Below are 17515 nucleotides of genomic sequence, written 5' to 3'. Positions count from 1 at the left end.
CAAGCCAACAGGGATTTTCTGCTGTCTTCATCATCACTTGAACCCTCAGGCCTTATGGGTGTGGATTTCTCCCTCTGTCTCTGTATGTGTGTGTATTTTTAAACAGGATCTGTGTTATGAAAGTCATGAATATATGTGCATGTTTCAGTGCATCAATGCATGTGTCCATTTTGTTATCATGCTTGTGTATGGGGTATTTATACATTTGTGTGTGTGTGTGTGTGTGTGTGCATGCGTGCGTGCGTGTGTGTACATCTGTTGGCCTTGGCCCAGATATGCTTTACACTTAAACAATGAGAACATTTGCATTTAGAGCACTCTAATCTTCGTCCTGCAGGCCAGTAATTTTGATAAAATGTCACTGGTGTAAAGCTCACAATCACACTGTTAACCTCAGCCTCAGCCTCAGCCGTGTATCCATCAAAATGATAAACATTTTATAGCTTGGATCATTTTCATTGACGCGCTAAAGCAGTGACAGTAGTCATCAGCTGCTTTTCAGGTTGTACTGAGACAACAGCAAAATCCATTCACTGAGCATAAAAAACTCACATAGCGCAATTATGACCCCCGTTAGATTTACAGCACCTGATAATTCGCAGATGAATTAAAGGCTGACAGCGAGGTACATCAGCAACAACAACAGCTACCAATCCTGCATAATTTGGCTGTCTGAGACAACACACCAAAAATCCAGCAGATCAATTCAACAGAAAAGCAGTGTGAGATCACAAATGTGAAGATGTATTTTCATAAAATTAGGACTTTTTAAGTTCAAGTTTTTATAACAATGCTGGCAAACCTCAGGCTTGTGGAATTTATTGATCTTGGGCTGAATTTCAAAAAGCAAGAGATGATGCTGGCAAATCATCAAAAAAATGACGAGTGACTGTTCATCATTTTTGATCCAGCTTTTTTTTTCTGCAAGGCATATCCTAAATGACAGATTTTGGGAAGCCTTGCTGCCTTTCAGTGGCAGCAGCACACACCTGAATAATGCAACATGCTGATCAGAATTTTGATAAGGGCCATGCTTAGTTACCCCTGGCAGGATCCATTAAGCCACCAGAATTGTCTGATCAGTATTTGATGAAAGGTTATGTGGAAAGTGTAACCCTTTGCGTTGGCGTTGTGCGTGAAAAGGTTAAGAGAGGAAACAAATAACTTACCCCGAAGATGACAGTGTCTTCTCCTTGGAATATTGGGATGAACTTATCTCCACGGGTAATTTCGGACTGATTCAACGGACGAAATCGACACAACACCTTGATATTGCATTCTGCGTTTGCATCAGCCATTGTGGAAAAAATATGGACGCGCTTCCAAAAATATAAAAAGGAATTTAAAGGTTAGAATTAAAATATTCCCTGTGCAACCTTTTCCCGTGAACCACCAGGACGCAGGCTGAAACCTCCGGCTATACCCACATGCAAACCGACACTGGCAGGCGATGCATTTGGAGGAATGGAGTACTACGAGTTTTAGGAGAGACTATAGAGCCAAATTCATTAAAGAAATGCACAACAAAAACAAAAGAGACCACGTTTGAGAGTGTTTCTCGTTTCAAATGCCTCCAAACCAAACTCAGGTACAGTTGAGTGGTGGAGTTGTGAATGGAGGGTTTAGTCCGCACTGGTCCGGGTGGCAGTGTCTGAAGAGGCTGCGGGCTCCTCAGAAGCATGCCTTGCATCACTGTCATTCCCTGCTCTCTCACTGGGGGCGGGGCGTGGTAAAATAGCGACTCAAATCCTCTCTCATCAGCACCACTGAGCAGAGGGGCCGAGGAGCAGGGAGAGGAGCTCTGACTCTCCCCTGTATTCCTGCAAACGCAGGTTTGACTGAGCAGTTGTGACAGCTTGAAGTTCTTCGCCAACTTTTGCCAACTTGCGCAAAAACTGGAAGAACCTATTACCATTTGTTATCTGGTGAGATATTTTCTGTAGCCAGTAGGTTTTGAGTAGAGCATCTTTTTTTTTTTCAGGTCTGCACCAGGATGGTCGCCATGGTAATGCTGTTTTGCATGACTGGAAAATCACGTGAACCAAAGGGCTCCATAATTTCCCCCAGAGACTCCCCTGCCAATGTAGCACTGCACTTCTGCTAAGTCAGCAAAACTGCAAGGCACGTAACAAAAACAATCAAAGCTGAAAATATTAGATATTATTAATATATCCTCGTATGGGTCAAAGTCTTAAAAACTCCGGTTCTTGCACTTTCTATAACACAACTGTGTTTTTCATCAGACTCTCTCTGCCTATATGTTTTGATCTCCCAAGGTTCTATCTCAAGCTTTTCTCTTTATTTAAAGCTCTTCGGATCTAGATAAAGAAATTTGTTATAGACACAAATGGCTACAGGTTGTTCAATAACAGCTCACAGTTTATTGCCATAGCGCTTAATTCACGCCTATAATTTAATTTTAAGAATTAGTCCAAGTAGTCATGAAGTACAGAGGAGATATTCTTATGGGAGCAATAGGCTAGTTATTAGAAAAATCAATGGCTGACAATAAAAAGAAACTGCTTTTTTAGCTTCACTAATTAACAAATCTGTTTTATGTATGAGCACACTAAGTCACCAGTTAACTAATGATGTCATCTGTCATTGTATTTATATTGAATGTAATCCACAGGCTAGGCTATAGGCTAAAGCCTTACCATACTGTGTCACTCCTCTCTGCGTTTACCTCAATACTTAAGTCACTTTAACAAACAAGAGACTAGAGAAGATAATTTTCAGAACAGAGTGTATCATCATCTCAATATGCCATCTTCGGCCCATTGATTGAGTTGCGTGCTCGTGCCTTTAGCGCCACCATGTGACGAAAATATAACGATTCAACCCTCTACCTTGGGGAAAAACACAAAATTGTTCAATCTGTAAAAGCAGATTAATTGTAAAATACATTATGACAGCAAATACTGCGCGTGTCCAATTAAAATGATGCCACAATACAAATAGAGCCGTTAAATCTTATTGGGCAGATGGAGCGCATGCGTAGTGACGCATCACGTCCTTGGGTATGCTTGTTTTGTTGACGCCGATAGGCCGTCACACTCCGCCACATTGATTTATCGAGCATAGCACCGCCTTTGCCAGCATGAAACCCAACGTACCTGCACTCAAATCAAGCTAGTGGCCACATCAACTTGGAGGTTGAGAGACTGCTGGCTCATCTATCGTTAGCTTTAGTTATACCCCGATTTGGTCCATTCATAGTTGAATGTTTTAAAGTACTAACATTAATCTTATATTCTGTCGTGGTTTGAAGGTCTCAGTTTTGCTCTTTGCCGACAATGGCTGATCCCAAATACGCAAACCTGCCAGGAATTGTAAGTGGCTAAGCTAACGCTAAAAAGCAGATTAGCTTGGCAATGTTAGCTCCAATCTGTGGTAGCTCAGTTAGCTTACAAAGGTGCTGTTGACCCTGTTGTTTTCATGCTGATTGTTGAATAGTACACAGCTTATAATTGTATTTTCTTATCTGCTAACTTTCCTGGTAATGTGGGGCGGTGTCATTCACACCAGAGAGCAATGGTTAGCTAGCTAATACGTGTTGTTGAATGGGCTGGGGCGTTGGCCACACTAAACGACAATAAATGGGATGTTGAACCTTAAGTTGTTTACCTGACGCTACCTGTTTCATTAGGCCTTTAACGAGCCGGACGTGTACGAGACCGGGGACCTTCCTGAAGACGACCAGGCCCAGTTTGAGTCGGTAAGTAGACAGGTTAGCAGGTTGTTAGCCACTTCACTGCATACAGAGCTAACTCACAAACCTAACGACTGTGCATTAATGCAGCTGTTATTAAATACTTAAATTTACCTCGGTTTGATATTACTGCAGTAGCACTGATTGTAGGCCAGCAGTACTGTAGTAATGCTTGCACCAAATCTTAACGAGCACTCAGCACTTCTTTATAACATATACATTTAACTGTGCCATTGTATTAGTGCTTTACTAACTCTTTAGGACAAATAAAAACACGTAGTTTTTGTGGTACATTTATACTCAGGTATATGCCTAATGAATAATTTGTAATGATATAAACAGTTAAGTTTTCAAAATAAAATTCATTGTATATGTTGTATTTAGTTCACTCAAGATAGGAAACTTCTATTTTCAAATTACTGTTTAAAATAACTTATCTTCCATATACTATGTATAGATGCTTCATTATTCATGGAGAGGAATTACGGAAAGTCAGAAAACATTACTTTGAGTACCATCTATAAAAGAGTGAGGAAACTTAATATGTCATGATGTTACTAGTCTTGTGATTATCTTTTGTCTTTGTCATCCAGCTGCAACATTAGCGGTCATCTGGATTTAGTGGTGTTGTTTGAGTTCATTCTTTTTTAGCAGTGTTATTGGTAAGCACTTTGTAAAGTGTTCAGGGATGCTGGTGCTTTAAACATGTCTGGGTTTTTTTCCTACCAGCTGAGTGAACCCTAATTGGCATTTCCTTTCCATATTTCCACATTTGTTCTTCCCATACCCTTACCTGGGACCCTAGTTTGTGCAAGTAAGACCGGCTCAATTTTACTTTCAGTGAGCTTAATGCCATGCTTTTTGTGCATGTCTTTTTAATCTCATCTCCATGTTTTCTACCTCTGTTGTTTGGGATGAAATGACAAATATATTGATCGAGTGACCCTTTTGGTGCTCTGTAATTTATTCATTTTTGATTTGAAGTGCAAGGAATTGATTCTTTTACACCTATGTGTTACGCATTTAAACTTTTATAGGTGTATAATTATAACTCAAATTTGCTGGGTCACTGTATCGTGCTTTGAGAAAGCAGTAAAGGCTCCTGCCCGTTTCTGTGTGGGAGTGAGGCTCTGACAGGGCAGCCATTGAAAAGTCGGAGAGAAAAGTGTTTGTTGTAGTGATTTCCCTTTTCACCTGTTGTCATGTTATAATATTTGCTTCCTGGCTAACAAACTACTCTGACTAACAAGACATTTAAAGGCCTCTATACACTGTGATCATTTTTTACAGGTTCATTATATGTCACACTTTTCAAGATTAACATAACAGAAGACGTCATTACAATCTTCATTAGACTGTTATCATTATTAATTATTAATTTTGAGACAAAACAGACTGTTACGTGAATACATTGAGTCATACTGAAAATTGCCTATCCATCTCCATTGGTTTCATAAGACTGCCAAAGAAAAATTAATCTTTGGCCAAGGTGCTGGCATTTCTAGGTTCCACAGCATTTTCTGTGCCAGAGTTCCACAAACTCATTATTTTTCATTTATACCTATCATTTTATTACAGCAGTTGCAAATGTGTTCCGCATCATTCATGTAAGGATGCAGTGGATTGGTATTGGCAATACTGACTTCAGTGTTTTAGGTATTGGCCAGGCGTGACTGATCCACTTTGTGTTTAGATTTCTTTGTCACAGTCATAAATTTTCTGTTTATGCCATCAGTTTTGCTCATGAGCTGCAGACACACTTTTAGGTGCCACACCTGTTCCTGGCCGTAGGTGACTTTACAGATCACTTTAATTCTATGCCAAATTCTGATTGATGGGTTTCCAGATTTTGGACATAGCAGCAGTCATTTTGAGAATTTGGTCTTAAAATTAAAAACAGATGTTTAAAACAGGCAAAATTTCTAAATTGGCCATTACTGTCTCGCAGTGCGATCTGGGATACCCATTTTGGTTTGATATTTGGAGATCTATGCATACTGTGTACAGGGGCCTTAATTTGGTTATAGTTCATTAACTGCTTTGCTTCAGTCTTAAAAATAATTTAGGATGAACTGCATGTTGTTAAAAAAAAATAACTCAGCCCCAACCGAATGGTTTATGGTGGATATGAATCCGTAACCGAATGCATTTTAGGGTTTTCGAGCTTTCCTTCAAAAAATTTCTTCATCTCTTTTAGTCACCCTTAAACCACCATTATGTTTCATTTGTGTTCATGGATTTCCTACATTCATAATATAATGTTGTGAGACCTACAGTGACCTTCATAAGAGCATGTGGTCACACTGCATTATAAAGTACAATAGAGTATAAAAAGAGAAAGTAACTTCTTGGTGTTAATAGACAATTTTAAAAACCTGCATCGGGGAAGAGAGAAAGAACTGGAGATGTTAAAAGCTGCAAGAGCAAAGTGTCTCCAGGGTTTTTAGCAGCAACTCTCAGAACACTGCTGTCTTTCTTATCTTTCCCCACCCTGGCCAAATGTTCCTGTTGTGTGCATGGCATGTGATAACCACATTAATCTGTGTTGTCTCTCTCTCTCTCTCCCCCCCGAATTTTTTCTCTCCCTCTGCTCTTCCGTTACTTTCTCTAACTCTCTTTGGAAAACCAAGGAGCTGGTAAGAGCCTGACTAACTCTCCTCTTCATGCTCCTGCTCCTCCACCTTCCCGACATCTGTGTAACTGTGTTGTGTTCTGTGTGTGTGTTTTGTTGGTTTGGCTCTCTGCCTGAATCTGTGTGAGCCTGAACTCAAGTCCTTTTTATATCTGTGTCAGTGGTATGTTAATCCTACCCATAGCCTTTAGTTTGTCATTTTTGATCACAAAGACGTGTTGATCAAATGACAGTTAAAATCATTAATCAAGGATCCATCATTTAGAAACGTGAATGGTAGTGACTTCCCGCTTTAGTTTTGCCTTTTGTCATTCACGTAGCACTGTTTATTGCCATAGTAGACCTGTACTACACAGAATATAATTTTATAGGTTAAACCTTTTAAATATATTGCTCTTTAGATGAATCAGACCCTGACATGACTGATTTTTTCTTATCTGTCTCTTGCCTGCTGGTACTCTAAATTATGTTGAAATCATCTGGTGCCCAAATTATGGCTGTGAACTATGGCTAGATTTTCATATTTCTGTCTACAGTGGCTTTTAATTTCTGAGGGTTTGACCTTGATGCGCAGGTATATGCCCACTAAATCAAATGCATAAGTCAGTATTGTTGAAATCAAATTTCTTGGGCATTGATGAAGCATAGGATTTCTTTTCAAATTTTACCAACCTGTCAACATATTTCAAGTCTACCTTGGGCTTTGAGACTTTTTGCTCATTGACTCTATAAACCAAGGCTTATTTTTACAGTAAGTCAGACTTACAGTTAATAAGTCTTAAATTTTACATGTCGTCTTTGCTTTAGGTTAATTTGACTTTATTCCCTGATGTTCTCCATGGCAGGAGGAGCTCTGCAGTGACAGCGTGGAACGGATTGTTGTCAACCCCAATGCAGCCTATGACAAGTTCAAAGACAAGCATGTCAGCACCAAGGGACTTGGTCAGTTTGTAGTGGATTATAAATCAGTCTCAACTCATCTGTGCATCTCAACATATTAACTTGAGGGACAATTCTGATATTCTCTATTCATCTTATTGTCAGAAAATCCCTGGGGGAAAAAACAATAAGTTGTTCTGATTAACAAGTAATGTCTGTGTATTTAGTGTAATAATAGTTTATTCCTTTGTGCTAGAGACCTCTACTGTATTAAAAGTGAGATGTAAGAGATGAAAAAAAACACCTCCCTGAACCACACTGTTGCACTGGGTGAGATGAGCCACTATTATGAAGAAAAGTGGCCTATGTAGTTTATTTTTGAGTCAACCCATATTTAAACTGGAGCCCTAAATCTATGGCTGAAAAGAGCCCCCAACAAATACAGTTTACTTTGTTTTGGTTAATAATTACTAATGTTAATGTCTCTTAGGATGAAAATATAAATGAAAACATACATTTGTGACTCATTTTTTTAAACATTTATTTTCAGTAGGAACAATTGGGTTTGGGGCTGAGATCAGAAGAAATTTGCTAAGACCAGCAAAGTTCATACAACTTTCAGATAAATATTTTACACACCATTCTTTATTTTCAGCCATCTTGCCTTTATCAAGTTTGTGATCATTTCCAGTCTCTGTATCAGTCGCAACTTAAACGTTGCTGTGTACAAAGTATACAAAACACCATAACCATCTTTAAAGAGTAATTTTCATAAAACACAATAATTAATCCTAATGGAGAAAGAAGTGTGCAGGACAAATATAAGGGACCATAAATACAGAACATAAACCATAACAGCGTGTCCTTTACAACAGACAGTTAACAGCTGCCGCTGGGTCAGCATGTTGCTGTTTCATTGCAGCGCTAAATAATTCTCTTGTTCTGATGATTTTAAACCCAAAATCTTGTTCTAGCTCAGGCTTGGCTTTATACGGAAGCTAATATTCTTGTTTCTCAGTTTCTTGTACAACATTTGTTTCCTTTTCACAGACTTCTCAGACAGAATCAGTAAAAGCAGAAGAGTGGGCTATGAGTCAGGAGAATTTGAAATTGTGAGTATGTTCTGTTCAGCAGAAAGTCATTACTGCAACCTTTTTATTAGAAGGTGTTCGTGTTTTTTTTTTTAATTTTAAAAAAAAATTTATTTATTTATTTATTTTTAACTTGCTACATATTCTCTGGGATAGTGGTGTTGGCGAGCGTGGTCTCATACTTGCCATTTGGGGGGGAAAAAAACAATTTTTTTCTTTTTTTTTTTAGCTTGGAGAGGGTTGTGGGGTAAAGGAGACACCGCAGCAGAAGTACCAGCGTCTAGTGAATGAGATCCAGGAACTCACTCAGGAGGTGGACGCCATCCAGGTGAAGTGAAAGCCAAACACACACATTTGGTCAAGCTCTTTTTTTTTTTTTTTTTTGCCCACGGAAAGACTAAAGCCTTCCTATGATCCAGCCTGTAATCTTCCTGTCTGCACAAACATTCAATAGCCTGTCACTGCGGGACTTTTCTCATCCCACTCGAGCATGTCATTGTGTAGTTATTAATGGGAGCGTAACCCTTCAGTTAGAATAATTCCAGGGGAGTACTATTTATGCCCAGCTCTTAGTGTTTGCCTAGAGATCCGAGAATTCCATCCAGAGTATTATGCATGTGCTGAATCTAAATTTATCCTAAAATGAGTTTTGATTAAAACCAGTGCAAACAATTGCATTCATGCCACATTGCATGTTGTACACAGAGCAGACCACCAAATTCTAATTCCACTTACCGGTATGTGTTGGCAGATTCGGTGACAGTATCTGCTGGTTGTTAGCTTAGCAGGCCATGCTGGCAGAAAATGCAGTCTGCTTTTCTTCTGCAGTCTCTATGAATTTAAAGTAATGAGACCTACATGGGGAAGTCGAATCCTTCATTGTTCAGTGAGAACATACTGGAATTTACCTAAATAGGCCAAAATAACTGAGAAATAATAGAAGTTTGAGTTGACTTATCACACAGTGACCACACCAGAAAACAGAGTGTGCAGTTGTTGTATCTGGGTACCTTATGATATGTGCTTTCTCAGTTCTACAGGAAAAGTCTGGCCATGTCTGGCTGGTCTGACTAAGAGTCAAAATGATTGTGTTATAGAGCCAAAATGTATGAATTTAGCCATCCATTTTTAGTTGCTTATTTGAGGCCAGGTTGCATTTATTTACTTATCTATGTCATTAAAAAATATTGTTACATAGTCTACATTTAACTGGTATACCTGACAAAAACCATTTGAAATAAATTTTACATAAAACATTTTCAATGCTTATCTGTGCCCAAAGGCAGAAGTAATAACAGAAATTTTTTGTACTATCTGGCAAGTAAACTCCTATGCAGCTATCTACAAACGATAGTCGAATCCCAGGTTAAAAATACTGAAATTAACTTGTAATTAAGAAACACTATTTGCAAAGCTAGTGCAAGAGCATGTGTTTATGTATACCTCATTTTTTTCCACATGGTCTCTGCGGGGAAGGAAGACTGTCACTGCTGTCTAGATGCCAAAGATTTCATTTTCTAACTTCTCTTGCAGGCTGCCACAAAGGAAAGCAATGCAGAGGAGCGCCTGACCCCGGTGGTACTTGCCCAGCAGGCCGCTCAGCTCAAACAGCAGCTGGTTTCTGCCCATCTCGACTCTCTGCTGGGACCACAGGCACACATCAACTTGGCTGATCCAGATGGAGCGCTGGCCAGGTAGGCTGAAAGGAGGGTGACAGGACAATAAAACAAGAAGACAAGCATCTGGAATCTGAATTCAAATGCTACAGCCCTGACAGGGTGATGGGCTGGTAGGTGGGGAAATGATGGAGAGAGAAAAAGTGTAGTCTGAAGAAATAGATGGAGTCAGCAAGAGATGGTCACTGAGGGGGAATTCATCACAGTGAGACTTGCGCTGTAACCCTAATTTAGTCAAGGAGCGAGTAATAAGGAAACAGCAGTGCAGCTGGTATCAATTGCCCAGATAAACCTTTCTGATCTCATTGTAGCACTGCCTAGAGAGCACAAGAACTGAAAGACAGATGATAGACAAAGGGAAATAAAAACTGGAGAAGTTGAAACATTAACTGCGTGAAGGCACAGAGAGAATAAAAAACATGGTCAGAGCCCAGCTGAGCACAAGAGGGGACCTGAGGATAGAGTAGCAAAGAGGCAGTGACACAAGGGAAAGAAAAGGAGAGAAAAAGTGATGAAAACTCTCTTAAAAAGATCCAAGCTCACCTTGACCTTGCACTATCCAACAGAACCTGAAAGGATCGTAAGCAAGAGAGAAGGGGCACACAGTGATAGCAGCACATCAGACTGATAACAGTATTGAAGATATAATCCTTTTGTGTCTCCCTTTTCATTCTTCCCTCAGGCGTCTGCTCACCCAGCTGGAAGTGGCCAAGGGCAGTCGTGGTAGCGCTGCAGCAGACAGCAAGCCAACAGCATCCGCTAAGGGCTCAGATGGAGTGGTACTGTATGAGCTACACAGCAGACCAGAGCAGGAAAAATTCAATGAGTCTGCCAAGGTAAAGTGGAAAGGGAGGTAAAGGCAGCGTGTATAGTCAAGTGTGTGGGATGAATGCACTCTTAAAATGAGCAAATGTTTCAGCAGTATGATCTCCTTGACATGTTTTTGTTTTCATTCTCATGAGAAGCATGTCAGAATATCGGATAGCAGTAAACAGAACAAAAGGAAGGAAAGTGCTGTGTATGTGCTGGTCTTTGTGCGTGTCTTGTGGGAAGCTGTCGTCACAGCTAACCATGTGTTGCCCCTGTAGATGGCAGAATTGGAGAAGCGTTTAGCTGAGCTGGAGATAGCTGTTGGCTCAGGATCAGACAAGCAGGTACATGCCGACTCGAACACAGTCTTTCCACACATCTGTCCTCTGGTGCTTTTTTTTCCCCCTGCATTCAGACCAATTCAGCTTATCTCTTTCTCACACTGTTATAGTAGCAGAATCATCATACTTATGTTGATGTATAACCATCCACAAAATGCAAAGCTAATAAAATCTTCCACTTAATTTATATAGATTATGGAGGTGGTTTTATTGCTTTTTGTTCAAATTTCTTTTTCCTCTTTGTGTTAATGTTGCAGGGACCACTGAGTTCTGGCGTACAAGGAGCCAGTTTGATGGTAAGACGTCAGCTGCTTTCTCTGTCTGGAGTTTGTGTCTGTATTCTAAACTACTATCTGTGTATCTGATGTGCCGCCAGAGAACTGGGTCACACTTCAAAGATGAAATCAGCACCACAAAGTTTGTGTGTTGCTGCTGTGCCAGTAGACAGAGCAAGAACACAGCATTTTGTGCTCAGGCTTATATATAACTAGGGTAGGGTACCAAGGCCCAGTGCCATACCTCACTTTCCAAAATATTTGCTTGCTCTGACAACTACTGTTAGCTATTAGCTACAGTAAACACAATTACAGTGTCTGAAGATAAACGGTCGAAAGTGTGGCTGAAAAGAATTTTAACACTGCAGCGTGCAACGTCCATTGTAACGTTTAATTTCTCGGGTCATGTCACAGACGTGATGGCAGCAGCATGCTATGTTCAAAATTTCAGCTTGTTTCTCATTCTGTGTCAAAAGTTATATAGAGAACACTTTGAGCTTCATGCTGGATTTTGATTGCACTATGTATGGGTTCTGACAGGAACATTAACAGGTGGCTGTGATCGGTGATTTCTGATCTAGACGTTAGCTTGTTTATTATTAGCTGCACACAATATGTTATATTGTAAATATTAAATAGTATAAGTGGATGGTTGAACATAATTTGTAAAGGATACCCAGCCCTAGAATATAACTTCTGTTTTTGTGTATATCTATCAGGACACCATAGAGCTCCTGCAGGCGAGGGTCAGTGCACTGGACTCTGCTACTCTGGATCAAGTGGAGGCAAGACTGCAGGTGAGTAATCTCCACACAGCATAAAGTGCAAGGATGTGGACACTTCAGCAATAGAATATCTCATCTGTTTGCATTCAGTAAAGAGATGTGCCAGCCTGGGCAGGCAGCTGACATATCCTGTGTATCTACCAAATGATAAAAGAACTATGATCTATAACCATGAATACAAGATCTCAGCATTTGATATCTGCTGTAGGTTTCTCACAAAAGTTTTGCAAAGTTTTATCTATTTCAGCAATAGCTGTTACCTATTGTTTTGGCTTGCTTGTTTGTAATTTCATACCATGGTGATGAAACATCACTTGACAGCTTGTCTTTTCCACTGTTATGTATCTGAACCTCTAAAACCTCTTGCACAATTACCTTTTCCTCTCACATTCAGAGCATCCTTGGGAAGATGAATGAGATTGCTAAACACAAGGCAGCCATTGAAGATGCTGATACACAAAACAAGGTTAGTAGTTTGTGTACATTTGTACAGCTCACATTCTCCATGAACACTCAATTTACTTGTCATTCCTCTCTTCCAAAACACTTTTGGATTACTAAACTATAAGGACTGATATATTTTGGGCATGAAGCTGTATGTCTATAATCCTATAGTTTTAAGAACGTGAGTCTTAATTTGCCACTTCAGTTTTATTAAGATACACACTAAACATGACAGTCTGAGGATAGTCTAATCAGTGAAGAGGAGCACCACAAGTGTGTTAAACAAACAGCTGCCTTCAACTAGTCAAGTTTTTGTTAAGTTTTATTATCATATCCAGCCCTGTGGTCAATATATGTTTTTGTGCCTGTTTAATAGGCCAGTAGAGGGCAGTTCTGTTTTTTTTTTTTTTTTTTTAATGGGAAGTCATGCAAAATGACTGTAAGACAAACGCAAGCTTCAGTCTTAAATAATGTAATTGGGTGCATTTCTTTAGCCATATCATTGTGCTGTAATTGGTAAACCATAATTTGCAGGTTGTTTAAGTGCATCTGTGTGTCTAAGTGAACCAAGTGAGAAAATCCTCTGGAAAACGTTCTGATGAGGTCAGATCTCGAGCAGTATGTTTAGCACAGAACTGGGGTCATGTTTGAATATAGGTGTTGTATTTAATGATAATGATTTTAAATGTGTGTGTGTGTTTACCTGTCAGGTATCACAGCTTTATGATGTGGTGCAGAAGTGGGACGCCATGGCCACTTCTATTCCTCAGGTGGTGCAGAGGCTGGTCGCTGTCAAGGAGTTGCATGAGCAAGGTAACACAACTGAAATTGGTTTACAAGGTTGTAGCTCAAGACTTGTTTGTGTGCTCACAAAGCTCTCGAAGTCATAAGTCAGTGTCAGTTGTTAAGGTCATTGGAAGTGGGGGAGTTTACTGTCACATCACGTTACCCCATAACATTATATGGATGCGCTGGTGTTGAGTAATTGGTTCATATTGCAGATATTGTAATAATTTTGCTCTGGGGGCAGATTTCAACCCAGTAAGGGCAAGAACAATGAAAACTTGGATAATTTAACTTCAGTTCTTTCATGTGAGGGGAGAAGAACCTTGAAATGACACCCATGAGAGTTCAAGGAGAGGATGGATGTAGGTTAGTGGGGGTGGGGAGTGGCATTAATGATTCAAATTATGTAGGATTTAGCCACAGAACATAACAGGGTGTGAACCCGGATCAGGTTTCAAGCAGCATCTAAAGTAAATCCTGATCTAAAAGATTTGCATCCACAATGGGAACATGATCGTGTGCGCGTGTGTGCATGAATGAGAATGTCAAAAAATGAAACCCAAGTGAAAATGGCATTCAAATGGATAATGGAATTAGCCTAAACCATACCATTGTGTTATAACAAAAGCTGAGAAGGAAAAAAAAAAAAAATTCACTGAAAGGAGACTCAAACAGCTAATAGAATTAGACTAAATCTTGCAGTACTGTTAAACACCCCCCTTGGGAAGAAGAAGTTGCATGATTTTATATATGACATTATCATCCTTTATTATTTAATACATGAAAGCAGATCTTTGGCATTAATAGTTTTTTGATAATTCATTTCCGAGAGCTGAATGAGGTCATTTATCATCTGTTTGCACAGTCTGCCACAGTCTGCAGCTCAAGTGGTTTTCACTCAGTAGTTTATCTTTATATTTTGGAACTTATACTCAGTCTTATTCTTTCTGCCTTTCTTCACTCCTGCCTTTTGACTTCTTCAACACCCTGTCTCATAGCCATGCAGTTTGGCCAGCTGCTGACCCACCTCGACACCACTCAGCAGATGATCAACAACTCTCTGAAGGACAATAACAGTCTGCTAACACAGGTAAGATGAGTTTTGTAAATTGGCATTTCCTCTTTGTTCAGTTTTTCACACACAGAAAAATCCAGTCATATCAAAATGTAACACTTCAAACCACTCGAGAACTTCCTCTCCACCTATTGGTCAGATATGTTTGGAGGAAGACCACTTCTTTTTGAGTTTGCTTTCAACAGACTAAGGCCTGTAGCTGTGAAAGCAGAGGACGTCTACACTTCAGTGTGTAGCAAAGGCAGCTTTTCATGACCACAAGTAATGAACAAAGTGCAGCTTATTTGGAGGATAGAGGCATCTCTAGGGCTCAGTCAATAACCACCCTGTGCTGTCACTGTTCAAGGCTTCTGGTTGAATGGATAAATCAGAACCTTGTGAAGTGAAACATTTAACTTTTTGATGATGTCTGAGAATTAATTAGTTGGAAAATGAAAATACTTTCCGTAGACTTGCAATATATTCTGAAATGTTCTGACTTTTGACATGCTTTCACAGAAAACATCATTCCTTTTGTGGCAACCTTGATTATTTTGTTTTGTTATTGGTAAAATTTTTAAATGTCTTGGTTTGTCCAACTGGTTTGTCCTAAATTCTGAAGTATTTAATTTACATTAATAGGAAAATTTGTGAACTCTAACATCTAAAAAGCTGGAGCCCATGCATTGTGTTTTTTAAGCAAAAACATCATTGTTAGTTTTTGGTCAATTATTTGACCAAACATTTCCTCACATCTGGTAATCTTTCTGCAAGTGCCTTTGTTTGCTATTATTTATTCCTCTTCTCAGATCCACATCTTCACTGTTGCTCTTCACCATACCTTCTCTGTCACCACTTCTTATCTGCTTCTCTCTCTCTGCCACAACTCTGATATACCTGGTCTCTCCAACTCTAATGTATTTTCCACTGTACCACTGCAGGTGCAGCAGACAATGAAGGAAAACCTTGTGGCCATAGAAGAAAACTTTGCTGCACTAGACCAGAGAATGAAGAAGCTCTCTAAATAAACAGCGTCAAAGTTTGAATGAGTCCAGGAGTGTAGAACATGGACAAATAAGAGCTGACTAGAGAGCACGGAGATTGGGGTTTTAACTCTGTCCTTTCTGGCTATCCCTCTCTTGCTCTCTATTTCCGCCTCTTGCCTTTTTTTCACAAAGTGGAATGTTAGAAAGTTGGAAAAGATGGAAAAACATTAAAAGGAGGCCAAATGTTCCTCTCTGCCCTCCTTTCCTCTTCCTTTCCCTCCAAATTGAAAATGCATTTTTCCACTGTATACATACCATTAATTACAGTCCCCTGTTAAGCTTATTGAGTTTTAGACTGACTTGTTTTTATAATTAGTATTAAAAACAAGAAATTCTTCCATTCCTTTTGGAGCATCACACTATTACTGGATTTCTACTGTATAATTTGGTCAGACTAAATGGAGCACAGCAGTGATGGCTTGGTAGATGACATGTTTTCAATTGTGTAAAAAAAATAAATAAAGATTAAGATGTTATTGTCTCAGTGCTGTAGCAGGAGCACTTTGTGCAGGTGTCAGGAAAGTCACGAAAGGAAAGCTTGTAAATATGCCTGTGTATCTCATCGTTTCTTCGTGCTCAGTCGCTTGTAACTATATTATTATGACTGAGACTCACTGTCACAGACAAACTTTTAACCTGCTTCGTCATTGCTTACAAGTCAATTGTATTGTTCATTTGTGGTCATGACAACTGATCAATAAAACAAAATGTGCTACGTTGGGCTCATTTAATTTCCTGAGATGATGTTATTCTTGTATTGTTTAAATTAAAAATAAAATACAATCGCTATTGTATATCAACATTACTAAATATAAGGGAACTAGTAAGCCTGTTCACCTTTTATTTATTGTGTAGATCTGTCTTGGCAGATGCCAGTTTGAAAAATATCACATGAAAATATAGCTGATGTAAGACGACAATCACTTCATAACAGGTGTGACAAAAACATTTTTTTGAAATGACTCATCTGTCATTAGTATTGAGAAACATATCTATGATATTTTGCTATGTTTAACAGTTTCACTAGGGCTAGCAAATTTGAAAATCATATTTCCCTTCTTTGTTAACTTCCAACATGGTGTAGATACAGGTATTCAAAGCCATAAATGACAAAAATCCTTTGTTTTTTCATCATAAGGAATTGTCATGCCCATTTATACACACTGGGTGGCAGCACAACATGTCATTAAAAAAAGGGCCAGGCTTGCACAGCTCAGTGTATCAGCTTTCAAAGATAACACAGCAAATTATTCTGCCATACGTAAATTTTCAGTCTCATTCAAATTCCTTGTAGAACTTTTAATTATGCTCCTTAAATGGTCAATATGACAATATCTGAAGTGGAAAAGTGATATTCAAAAGAATTTAAAAACTTGATAGGCTCATTGTTCTAAAGAATTCAATTTACAAAAAAAAACTTCTTTCCTACATGGCAGTGAATAAACACATACTACAGAGTGCAAACAAAGAAACTACCAGAAATGACAATGCATCTAGTCCAGTAATATCAGTGATTTTTAAATGGGTGAGGACTAGTAAATGAACAAAGGGCACTCAGTGAATGGCTCTGTGAGGTCAGCCTCAAATCCATCAGGCATTAGCAGGTTTATAAAAAGCATTAAAACAAAAACAAACAAAAAAAAGTTGCTCCATGTTTGTTGCCAAGTGCTGTGGCAAAGTGCTGTGGCAAAGGCAGAGCCACAGATAACACTAAAGGATCTGAAAGGATTCTGATGAGTTAGATTCCACAGCTCCAGTGAGTTAAGTAACTGCTACAAGTGGATTAATAGTTAACTGAGAAGCAGAGAGTTTATAAACAAAACAGAGTTAGAAGGTTATGATACCAATAATATAGCTACATGACACAGAAACTGTTCTGGATATGGTCTGACAGTGGATCATTTGGCTCAGAATGAAACTGCTGCTACTTATTTCTTCTTTATTTTAGCTGAGTATTATGGCTACATTGTCTGAATCAGATATT

The 17515-nt window shown here is 39.1% G+C and overlaps 2 protein-coding genes across 2 annotated transcripts in view; one reads left to right on the top strand and one right to left on the bottom strand.

Annotated features, from left to right (window-relative positions):
• kif5ab (kinesin family member 5A, b) overlaps positions 1-1298 on the bottom strand; it is a 50109-nt gene extending 48811 nt beyond the window's left edge. Inside the window, exon 1 of the mRNA XM_026307922.1 lies at positions 1170-1298. Within this exon, the coding sequence (XP_026163707.1) occupies positions 1170-1298 (129 nt within the window). The remainder of the gene's footprint in view (positions 1-1169) is intronic.
• Positions 1299-3111: 1813 nt separating this feature from the next.
• Positions 3112-16270, top strand: dctn2 (dynactin 2 (p50)). The gene is made up of 14 exons (XM_026307610.2): positions 3112-3332; positions 3650-3718; positions 7190-7286; positions 8274-8335; positions 8544-8642; positions 9848-10008; positions 10673-10826; positions 11079-11144; positions 11399-11437; positions 12136-12213; positions 12596-12667; positions 13356-13458; positions 14430-14521; positions 15427-16270. Exons 1-14 carry the CDS (start codon positions 3297-3299, stop codon positions 15511-15513), a joined length of 1215 nt encoding a protein of 404 aa, XP_026163395.1. The 5' UTR covers positions 3112-3296; the 3' UTR covers positions 15514-16270.
• The last annotated feature ends 1245 nt before the right edge of the window (positions 16271-17515 follow it).

Source organism: Mastacembelus armatus, chromosome 5 (genome assembly GCF_900324485.2).
Source record: "Mastacembelus armatus chromosome 5, fMasArm1.2, whole genome shotgun sequence".
NCBI classification, from domain to species: Eukaryota; Metazoa; Chordata; class Actinopteri; order Synbranchiformes; family Mastacembelidae; genus Mastacembelus; species Mastacembelus armatus.
This window is presented reverse-complemented; position numbering and strand designations above follow the sequence as displayed.

Coding starts and splice junctions, on each gene's coding strand:
- dctn2 (XM_026307610.2), top strand. CDS start 3,297: ATGGCTGATCCCAAATACGCAAACCTGCCAGGAATT. Junction 7,287..8,273: donor TGTCAGCACCAAGGGACTTG/GTCAGTTTGTAG, acceptor TCCTTTTCACAG/ACTTCTCAGACAGAATCAGT. Junction 12,668..13,355: donor ATGCTGATACACAAAACAAG/GTTAGTAGTTTG, acceptor TTTACCTGTCAG/GTATCACAGCTTTATGATGT.